This window comes from Gorilla gorilla, chromosome 2, assembly GCF_029281585.2.
Source record: "Gorilla gorilla gorilla isolate KB3781 chromosome 2, NHGRI_mGorGor1-v2.1_pri, whole genome shotgun sequence".
NCBI classification, from domain to species: domain Eukaryota; kingdom Metazoa; phylum Chordata; class Mammalia; order Primates; family Hominidae; genus Gorilla; species Gorilla gorilla.
In genome coordinates, this window is record NC_086017.1 from 154,870,258 (window position 1) to 154,882,449 (window position 12,192).

A 12,192-nucleotide genomic window follows, 5' to 3' on the forward strand; every position below is an offset into this window, starting at 1 on the left:
TGTCCACTTGTTAAGTGCTGATGATGACCTTTCCATCATCAGCAAGATCTTCATCAGTAAGGAAAGGAGGAGATAAAATGAATCAAATTATAGTCAAATAATCCCAAATGGAGCTAAATCAAAAATTGGCTGAGAGTCTGAAATGTGCAGAAGAATTAGATTTAAGACTAAATATGTATCCATAAAAGATGAATATGAAGGAAATAATAACACCTAGCTAATATTTAGCTAAGGCTAAATGGGAAAGAATTAATTTTTAAATGGCCAGGAAATGTCAGACCTGCAGAGCATAGGTTTCCTCTCGTAAATTAGTGAGTCACAATAATTTAGGCAATAAATGAGTAATTGTGGGGTAAGATTAACTAGGTGTTTTAAGGTTGTTGAAGATCTTAAATTGCACCAATTTAGCAGAGAGTGGGTTCGGCATGTTTTAATATAACAATTAGTTCCCAGTAAAAGAAGAGAATTTAAGGGTTCCTATTCGTGTGTGGGTTTCTACCTTATGAGATATCTTTAGCATTTGTTGATTTGAGGTTGGAACCTCAGAATATAGTTAGCAGGCTTCGGGTTGACTTTTATTTTCCCTAAAATAAAAGATTGTTTTAAAATAAAAACCAGTCTCACATGAATAAAAATCACGGAATGTTAGATCTGGAAGGATATTAGACCTTTAGTTAAAACTTTTTATTTTACAGATGAAGAGTCAGTTTTGTCTGTTAAAAAAAAAAGAAGTTGGAAGCAATGAGAAACACTATCTTCTACTTCCAATAATGTATAAAATCGAAGTGGCTGCCCAAAGTTGCACAGCTGGTCCATGCCAAACTTGGAAAGTAGACTTGGGCCCCAGGATGCTCTTCATGGTTATGAGCCAATATTGTATTTTAAAAACTTCAGTCCACTCAGGTGTTTGATACGATGCAGATAAGTAACCATCTTACCAAGTTGGATCCCTCCCTCCCTCTCTTCCTTCCCTCCTCCCTCTCTCCCTTCCTCTCTCTTTTCCCTCTTTGCCTCCTTCCTTCCTTCCTTCTTCCCTCCCTCCCTTCTTTATTTCTTTTCCTTTCTCTCTCTTTTTCTTTCTTTCTTTCTTTCTTTCTTTCTTTCTTTCTTTCTTTCTTTCTTTCTTCTCTCTCTCTCTCTTTCTTTTGAGATGGGGTTTTGCTATGTTGTTCAGGCTGATCTGGAACTCTTGGCCTCAAGCAATCCTCCTGCCTCGGCCTCCCAGAGTGTTGGAATTACAGTCATGAGCCATTGTGCCCAGTCTGGATTTTTTTTTTCCATTTTAATTGGTTTTCCTGTGTTATCTAAACATAATTTCAGGGGCATCACCTGCCACGGAAGGAGCAGCACTTGACTACAACTCAGTTGTGTTTAGAGCTAGCTGAGTTACTCAGTAGAAGGCAACAAACTCAGCCTTCAGTGTTGGGACCAGGGAATGCTGGTTGCAGTGCTTCTGAACTTGAAGATTTGTGCAAAGGTGATGCAAAGTGAGGCCTGATCCTGAAAGCCAGAATATCTACGTATGGCAGAAGAGAACAACCTTAACTAGCTAGATAGGCTGAAAATTTATACTCTTGAGTCCATGCTTCCAGTGGCTGCCAAGGGACTTCCACATTTCCCTTGGGCTGTGTGAGAGTGAAATCTTCTAGCAATGACATAGTGGCCAGGCCATTCCTAACCCTGGGGATAGAGCAGTCTATCCCTGTATACCACTCTGGGGCTCTGATCTTCAATCTACACCATGGGTTCCAAACCTAAGACTCAGTTTCATTTCATGTTCTTTCAATCAACCTCTCATACCATAAGCAAAATAAAACAAGATAAACCAGGAAAACTGTTTGTAACTTATATGACAGAGAAAAGATTAATATTCCTAACATATTAAGGGCATCTAAACATTGAAATGTAAAAGTTTAATGACTCTACTGGAAAAGGATATCTTATAAATAGAAAAATATATATATATATAATTTTTATTATAAATTACATGGATCTTACTCATAATAAAATACAAAAATACAAACATACAATCTTACTCATAATAAAAGAAGTACTAAGCCATGCTATAGGGATGTATAAATCCTCACCTTTCATATGGATAAACCCCCCAAGTTTGTATTGTCTACTGCATTGACAAGACTGTGAAGAACAAGTATTGTCATACATTGCTGGTATGAATGCAAACTGATACAAATTTTATGGAGGGGAGTTTGGCATCTAGGAAAATTACAAATACATTTACCATTATCTCTTTCCAGAAATGTCTCCCAAAGAAACACTGTCAAAATGTGAAAAGCTATTAATTTCAACACCATACATAATTGCAGAAGAAAGAACCCAAATTTCTATCAATAGAAGACTGATTGAATAAACTATGGGGTACTCTTCGACTACTAAAGATAATTAGAAAGATGATTATTATTATTTATTTTGAGACAGGGTCTTGCTCTGTCACTCGGGCTGGAGTGCAGTGACATGATCACAGTTCACTGCAGCCTCAACCTTCTGGGCTCAAGTGATCCTCCCACCTCAGCCTCCCAAGTAGCTATAGCTGGAACTACTGGTGTGCACCACCACGCTAGGCTATTTTTTTACTTTTTATTTTTGGAGAGACAGGGTTTCCCTATGTTGTCCAGGCTGGTCTTGAACTTCTGGGCTCAAGTGATCCTCTCACCTTGGCCTCCCATAGGGTTGGGATTATAGGTGTGGGCCACTGTTCCTAGCTGAGAAAGATTCTTATATGTTGTTATAAGGAGATCTCCAAAATACTGTTAATTAAATAAAAGTAAGGTGAAGAACCATGTGCATAGTAGCATGTAGTGGAATGTGTGCATGTTTGTGTATTTGCTTAAATTTAAAAATAGAAGGGTAAACCGAAAACCAACCAAAATCACTGGAAATTTAGGGTAAAGGAGACAGGGAGAGAAGCTAGATTTCTCTTATTTTGTTCTGTGATTTTCTTTTTAGAATCCTATATATAATCTAATTTTAAAAATTAAAAATAAAATAAAACAAATGAACATTATTATATATTGACTTGTGGCTCAACCACACAGAGAAATTATTTCAAGTGATTTTAAAAAGGGAATAATTTTTAACTGTACTTCACTAGTGGGATATATCCAAAGGTTAAAAATAACCACAATAAAATCTTAAGCAGTTTTTAGTTATCATATTTTAGTAACAATATATATATTATACTTTTGAGAATATATGTTTTAAGCAAGTAGGAAATTATATTAATGTGTGGGAAGAAAAAGGGTGGGCAGAAGAAACTAAAAACGAAAATAAAAATTCAAGGCAGCTAAGTTCATATAATACTAAATTTTAACTGAAAATATTATGAATTTGTGATATAATTTCTCCTTTTAAAAAAAGGTCTAAAAACAATTACCAATCCAGCAGCCATGCAATCCCTTAGTGCTCAGATTATGGTCTCTAACTAAATTTCCCTCTTAGAAAAAGCCAAGGCCTTTCGGAAAGAAAGGTAATTCCTAGGTAGGGTGCAGGAAATACACAAGATAAGGTTGAAACATCTAGTCTTACTCAAAAGCAAGAAACCTATCAAAAACTGTTGTCATTACAATAAAAGGATACAGGATAAAGTTGAAGAGGTTCCCACTTGTCAAAAATGGCACCTTTTGATCATGAAAAAAATATAATGACAACAGTAGATTGAAACATATCATCTATGTAAAAATCCATGTGCTCATAATGATACGTTTTTAAAAGGTCATCTCATTGGTCAAATGTGCAGGATGCTACACAACACATTATTTTGAAAATTAGTAAATAAAGAGAAAAAATGGATCATTTGCCCTGCTTTTGTTGCTTAAATTATACCATTGGGTACTGAAATAATTGAACTGGAAGACTGCTTCATTAAGGAGAGTACCACCAGCTAATAAATGCAAAAGGTAGGATTAGATTAGCATACCACTAGTTTGTAACCCCTAATAAATACTGGCTTAAGCAAAAACCATCAATGGGTACTAAAGCCATTGGATAAAATGGGCAACCCTAAAATGTAAAGTTTCACAAACTTTAATGTGCATATGAATCTCTTGAGGATACTGTTAAATTCTAGCATCTGATACTAGGTCTGTGGTTGAGCCTGAGATTTTACATTTATAACAAGTCACTATGTGGTGCCAATCCTGCTGGCCTGAGAAGTGATCCTCCCACCTCAGCCTCCCAAGTAGCTATAGCTGGAACTACTGATGTGCACCATTACACCAGGCTATTTTTTTAATTTTTTAATTTTTTTTTGAGAAACAGGGTTTCCCCATGTTTTCCAGGCTGGTCTTGACCTCCCTGGCTTAAGTGATCCTCCCAACTTGGCCTCCCATAGGGTTGGGTTTATAGGCGTGAGCCACCGCTCCCAGCTGAGAAAGATTCTTATATGTTCCTAAGAAAGAGAAAAGTAGACCCACATTCAAGAGCTGGCCTGATACTCTTAGCTAGGTCTTGGCATTCTTCTGTTGAACAAAAACAACTTAACAGAATGACATCAGGCAAGGCTATTCTGTGACTATGATGGATCCAGACAAAAACAGTACTATTATGTAATTGTTGATGAACATTGTCCAAACCACAAAACTAAACAAACATCCCCCTATCCTGGCTATTATGAGTGACCACTGCTTCTTTACCAATTGTAGCTTTAGGTTCAATTGAGTCCTTCCTCCTTCTAAATAAGACTTAACTAAGATGCCCAGTCTTGGAGTTATTCCCACTTCCTGACAGCATCGAATCCAGACCAAAGCCCTGATGCCTTAAACCCTCACTAAAATAACCAAACATAAACCGAAGTCCTATAATAAGTCCTTTCTAATACCCACTGAGACATAACATGATTCCCCATGGTATTCACTTTCATTGCAACAAGTAATAAAAGCATTTTGTTCAACTACAGGTTGTGTTCTGGTAGTCTTTGCTAGAGTAGTAATCCAATAATATGATGGATCAGGCTGACAGCTGAGTCACCAATCACTATTTGCCTCTGGAGGTGATGAAATAGAACGGTCCCAGCACCACCTTTAAAGTAATCATACCAAAAAAGTTGAACCTGAATCTGATTAAACCTCTGACTCTAACCATCAGTTTATAAGAAATACAGGGCACTGAGGAATATTTTAAGGAGCTATATTCGATTCAACCACAAGACAAATTACCTCTTTTTTTAAAACAAATAAATGACAAGAAAATAAAAAATAGAAGGGAAACTTCTAGATAAAAAGAGGCCCAATAATCATATCAATCCACTGTAATATGCTGCCCTTGTTTGGATCTTGATTTGTACAAACTGCTATCCAAACAAATAATGACAATAAGACAATTAGGAATATTAAAACAATGAGTAGATTTTGGACAATATTAAAGAATGATAGTTTCAGGTCTTACAATGGTGATACTTATTTTTCAAAACATTTACAAAGAAAATAATATGATTGCTAGAATTTGCTTTAACATAATCCAGTCATGATGAGAGAGTACGTGTGGAGGGGTATAAATAAGGTGATTGCCCATATTTGATAATTGCTGAAGGGCATATGCCAATTCTTTTTACTATTCTCCCTATGTCTGATATGCCTGAAAAGTACCATAGTAAACATTTTTAAAAAATATCTTTAAACGACTTAATTTAATACATCATTCTCATAAAAAGAGAAGATATATTCACTGGAGAGAAATTCAGGATGATAACTCAAAACGGCTACATGTTCTAGAGCAGGGGTATCCAATCTTTTGGGTTCCCTGCATCACATTGGAAGAAGAATAATTTTCTTGGGCCACACATAAAATACACTAACACTAACGATACCTGATGAGCAAATAGAAAGGTCTGTGCATAAATCTCATTATGTTTTAAGAAAATTTATGAATTTGTGTTGGCCAGCATTCAAAGCCATCTTGGGCTGCATGCAGCCCATGGACCACTGGTTGGACAAGCTTATTCTAGAGAAATAAATTGTAATGACTTTAAAGATCTCTCCCACTACTGAAATTACTTTCTAACCAATTTCTTTAGCACTATCAAAATATTCCCCTTTTCTTTTCTTTTGTAATTACTAACAGATATGTCAACTGCAGGTGAAGAAAAATAGAAATTATTATTATGTAGACTCAGGTGATGGTCTTGGGGAGAAACATTCAATTTAAATGTTTGATTCTTAAAAGAAGAAAATATATTATTTGAGCAATTACCTGGATCTGTAGCAGACATCAGTGAACCAAAAAATAAACAGTCAGTGAAATGAAAGTCTCCATTTTTCAGCTGGCCAGCATGTATCATAGCCTTCACAAAACCATACATAATTAACCTGTTGAAGAGAAAAACACGACCTTCAAACATCAAGATGAACCCTGTGTAAACCCATGCTATCATAAGCCACATGCTAATGTTTTTCCTGAATACGTATCATACATGAATTGCCACCACCCTGCCAAATGACAGCCGTGCTAGCTCTCTGTACACTGGAATCTCTTGGCTATGAAAGACAATTTTACCAAATATCACAATTTATTCACTTGATAAAAGGTAATGCAACAGTTTATAGTATATTCCAATGAAAACAAGATAAATCTCAAAGATATAAAAAATAATCTGTCAAATGTGGCACAGCAAATCATATCCAAAAACACAGCAGCTGTGCTGACATCTGTAAATGGATTGCTTTTCAGTTTTCCTTGTTTTGTCACTGGGGGTGTCTGAAAAGGGTTCAAATTTCAAGTCCATCACTGTGATGAGGAGGATATTGGCCAATCACAGGGCACTCAGTCAACCAGTCACTTTATAATAGATGAGTCTCTGCTGCTAGTGGTGTCAGGACACTTCCACACTGGGTAGAGAATCCCTGTTAGGTTAGAGCATGTATAACTCCAGCTCACTGTTTAAAATGAATACTGAAATAGTTGCATTGTGATCTTTCAAGGAAAGATTACATAACCTTACTGTGCCCACACCATGGCATGCAAATTGTCTGTTTTGGTCATCATTTGCCAACCTATAGCTTTTAATTGGCATTTAATTATTTAACTGATTGATTTTGCTAAGATCCTAGTAGAGGAAATAGAGAGGTGGGTGAACTGAATCACAGTGTAATTTAAGAACTGTAAGAGTCTTTAGAAACTATAGACCATCAAACCAATAGATGGATGTTTTAACACTCACGTGAACTTAAAGTTAGTTCTCAGGTTTTGGGCATAGCTAAAAAGGCTAAAAGTCAGATATTTAAAAATGTCAATAAGAATGCACATATTTTAAATTATGTTAAAAAAAGTATCACTATGAGAGAATATTTCAGACCTACCGGCATTTAAATCCAGGCTCTACTATCTACTATCTATATGATTTTAAGTTATTACTAAAACTTCCTGAACCTGAATATCCATGAGGTAGGGATAACAGTAATAGCCCACAGAATTGTTTTAAGGATTAACTGAGGTAATACATATTTGGTGTCTGGCACATAGCAAATTCTCAGTGAGGTCACTGAGGCTAAAAATAATGATCAAAATAGTAGGTAACATTTACTTACCATTTTTACTTCTACACATGCTTTATTTAACTCATTAAATACCCACATCAATGGTAATATTTTTTGTATTTTTAGCAAGAAAACTGAATATAGTGTGATGAAGTAATTTGCTTAAGGTGACACAGCTATTAAGTTGTGAAGCCCAGATGTGAATTGAGAAGGTCTGGCTCTAAAGCCTTGGCTTTTAACCATCACACTGTATTGCTTAGATCAACAGTTCTATATTTTACATGATATGTTATCTCATGTAATACACCCTCAACCATCCCATGAGTTAGTTGCTCTAGGTAGTCCAAAAGACAGCAATGAAGTATCCCTAAGAACTTAGAAATAATTCTACCCTCTGAATTGAACTCTTAAGCCAATCCATAATGGTTTAGAGCACAGGGGCCCAACATTGCTTTGCAAAGCATGGATTCTAGAAGGGGAGGCTGAATCTTAACCAGGCTGAAGGTATTAAATATCTGAGAAAGACTGTCAGTGGGACACAGCATGGGAGCTGGGAAAAGGCAAGTCTAAGAGGCCTCATTCTTGGCAGCTCATCCACACTTATCCAGAGGACAGCACACTGCCGGTTACCAGGTGCACAGTCTCTTGACAAGTATAGGGTAGCTTCATTCAGCTTATTTATTCATTCAAAAGATACTTCTTTTATTACTATTATTATTATACTTTAAGTTCTGGGATACATGTGCAGAATGTGCAGGTTTGTTACATAAGTATATACATGCCATGGTTGTTTGCTACACCCATCAACCTGTCATCTACATTAGGTATTTCTCCTAATGCTGTCCCTTCCCTAGTCCCCTACACCACAACAGGCCCCAGTGTGTAATGTTCCCCTCCCTGTGTCCATGTGTTCTCATTGTTCAGCTCCCACTTATGAGTGAGGACATGCGGTGTTTGGTTTTCTGTTCCTGTGTTAGTTTGCTGAGAATGATGGTTTCCAGCTTCATCCATGTCCCTGCAAAGGACATGAATTCATCCTTTTCATGGCTGCATAGTATTCCATGGTGTATATGTGCCACATTTTCTTTATCCAATCTATCATTGGTGGGCATTTGGGTTGGTTCCACGTCTTTGCTATCGTGAATAATGCTGTAATAAACATACGTATGCATGTGTCTTTACAGCAGAATGATTTACAATCGTTTGTAAATCCCAGTAATGGGATTGCTGGGTCAAATGGTATTTCTGGTTCTAGATCCTTGAGGAATCGCCACACTGTCTTCCACAGTGGTTGAACTAATTTACACTCCCATCAACAGTGTAAAAGCAGCTGTTGTTTCCTGACTTTTTAATGATTGCCATTCTAAGTGGCGTGAGATGGTTTCTCGTTGTGGTTTTGATTTTCATTTCTCTAATGACCAGTGATGATGAGCTTTTTTTCATATATTTGTTGGCTGCATAAATGTCTTCTTTTGAGAAGTGTCTGTTCATATCCTTCACACGCTATTTGATGGGGTTGTTTATTTCTTGTAAATTTGTTTAAGTTCTTTGTAGATTCTGGATATTAGCCGTTTGTCAGATGGATAGATCGCAAAAATTTTCTCCCATTCTGTAGGTTGCGTGTTCACCTGACGATGGTTTCTTTTGCTGTTCAGAAGCTGTTTAATTTAATTAGATCCCATTTGTCAATTTTGGCTTTTGTTGCCATTACTTTTGTGTTTTAGTCATGAAGTCTTTGCCCATGCCTATGTCCTGAATGGTACTGCCTAGGTTTTCTTCTAGGGTTTTTATGGTTTTAGGTCTTATGTGTAAGTCTTTAATCCATCTTGAGTTAACTTTTGTACGAGGTGCTTCTTATTGATCTCCTACTATGTGTCAGGCTCCATGCTAAAGGCATAAATTATATCAGTGAACAAACAAAGATCCCTGCCCTCATGGGGCACACAGTTTAGCAGGATAGACAGCAATAAGACACAATCAGAAATTCAAATTATAACTGTTATCTACATTACTTTCTGATCAACACTGGGACATTCTGGACAGTCATGGCATTAGCAGAGAAATGCTCCTCAGTATTCATCCCTTCAGCCTCTTCCGGCATTAGCCCAACTTCACCTTGGCCCTTTGTCACTTGAACTACAGTTCAAATATTGAGTATCAATTGGTTCTGGAATCAATATAAACTTTGTGATCTGTCATTATAGTTCTGAATTCTATACCCATTAGTTAATTTTGCAAGTTAGGAATCTGAGGCTCAGAGTTAAAATGACTTGTTCCATATTGTACAGAAGCCATTAAATTGGATATTATAAAAAATATATGTATATATACTACCGAGGTATGGCAGGGTTACGTGGAAACTAGAAGCCTCATATACTATTGCTGGAAATGAAATTAAAGTTTTTATGGAAAATAATTTGGCAATTTATTCTAAAAGCATTAATTTTAGAAAATATTCTATAGCTTATTAAATAGTTTCCTATAAATTTATACCAAGAAATTAATAAAATATGTACCAAAAGATGTGAATTTAGATCAAGATTCCTGTTATTTACAATAATAAAAAATTCAAAGCAATCTTCTACATGTCAAATGAATGAATAACATAATACATATGATGACAGACTAATATGCAACTATTAAAACTGTATATAATAATATATATTAGACAGAAAAATAAATTGATAACACAAATTATAAAGTGATATATAAAATAAAGTATACTGGGCATGGAAAAGTAAATTATTAAAACAAGTTAATGATTATATCTAATTTTATAAAATTGAGTATACTTAGGCATACATATAAACAGAAAAAGTTAGACGCATACAGCCTCATGTTATTGTTAATAGTGGTTATATAATAGAATTAAATGACTCCTCCTTTTTGCTTTTCTGCATTTTTCCAGTTCTTTTTAAATAATAGCCATAATAAAAACAAAGAACAATGTACATCAGTGAGTGCTATTATGGACACAATAGTTATTCATTGTGTTACTTAATCCTCACAATTCTATGAGCTATGTTCTATAATTATTCCTTTTACAAATGAGAAAATTAAGACTCAGAGAGGTTAACTAACTTACCTAAGATCACAGAATTAGCTTGTGACAAACCAGAGTTTGAATCCAGGCAGGTGGACACCAAAGCCTACATACTTAACCACCAACTCTATAATGCTTTTGAAATCAGGAGAAACATGCATGTGTGTGAGTACACACACACACGCACACACACCCCCACCCCACATACAGTTTGCTTTTTCAAAAAAGAAAGAAAATTACTTATTTACTCCAAATCAACTCCTTGACTTAAAATAACTATAATTTCAGTCACTTCCTTGAGATAATATAAAAAATAAAAATAAAAAGCCCAGTTCAGTTCAAGCTTGTATGGTAATTGTTATTATTGCTAATATAGCAATGGCCATTATCACTGCTAATTATAATAAGCCAACAATTACTATGCACCTACAATGTGCCAGGCACTCTTATAAATGGTAGCTATTGTTATTGTTGGCACATTATTAATAAAAACCAATTAGTTATAAATACATTAACTGGGAGGCTAAAAAATGAAGCCACCCATTACCAGTCACCGTATCCTCACAGAGTGGTATATTCTTTCTGTCATCACTTCATAGAAGGCACGATGACTCAGGGCAGGATAGACGCAATTTGATGGGCAAGGGATTCTGGTGAAGTCTAGTGCATACAGTGCCCTGAAGATGGCAAACCTGAGTCAGATGTCCTCCTGTGGACACTCTGAGGTTAGTGACAGCCTGGGTTACAGGGGTGGACAGAAGCAGAAACTGTCTCATAAAAAGTAAAATCATTAATAACATTGATTTCAACAAATATCCAATTAGTAATATCCTTTGAAAAACAGAGTGCTGGTGCTATAGTGCATATAAAGACAGAAATCCATGACCTGCTCTCAAAGAGTAGGGACTCACAGGATGGCAGTCATAAATTTTACTCTAATAGAAGGCATTGCATAAAAGGGGATTTGGGAAAATGCTTAACATACTCATTTCATTTAGAGTTATGACGCACACACTGATTTTAAATTTCATGAGCTAGTTTCACACTATTAAAGCCCTACACTTAAAGCTATGTTATAAAAATGTTTCAATACAAAAAGTTCCAGAAGTTTTAATTGTTTGGATGATTTAAAAATATAGTACCTTAATCTCAGTATTCTTTAAAAAGGAATCCTCCTCCTCCTCCCTCTTCTTTTTTAAAAATAACCTTCACTAAATTATGAATAGATCACCCGAAAAGGCAGTTTTTTGAATTGTTAGGGATAAGCAAAGGAAGTTGTCAGTTTGGAGACAAAGCTGTGTGGACCAGTCCCATTAACTGTCAGAAAAGCCACGTCCCTGACTGAAAAACCGTGTGAAATAGGCCACTATGTACAGCTTGCTCTGCAGTGGAAAAACCCAGGATCTACATGTGCTGGAATCAACATGAAAGTTATAATCTACATCTAAATTGCTGAATTCTATACCCAAATGTCCTTTGGGAAAATATCATGCCCTACTGATTTGTTCAGATTTTATGGATAGTTTCAATCTCACATTTTCTTTTTTCTGAAGCATGTGTTCAAGGGCAATCCCTCTCAGAACTCATAAACTGTGCTAGGCTGGAGAGGACTGGGAAGTTCCCCTAGTGAAATTCATTCATTCATGTATTCATTAATTT

General features: G+C 35.9%; 1 protein-coding gene across 2 annotated transcripts in view; it reads right to left on the reverse strand.

The window, feature by feature from the left end:
* SLC9A9 (solute carrier family 9 member A9) overlaps window positions 1–12,192 on the reverse strand; it is a 581,917-nt gene that overhangs the window by 420,736 nt on the left and 148,989 nt on the right. For both annotated transcript variants that reach the window (XM_019024708.4, XM_055383461.2), the window contains exon 5: window positions 6,208–6,323. In XM_019024708.4, coding sequence (XP_018880253.1) covers window positions 6,208–6,323 — 116 coding nt within the window. The remainder of the gene's footprint in view (window positions 1–6,207; window positions 6,324–12,192) is intronic.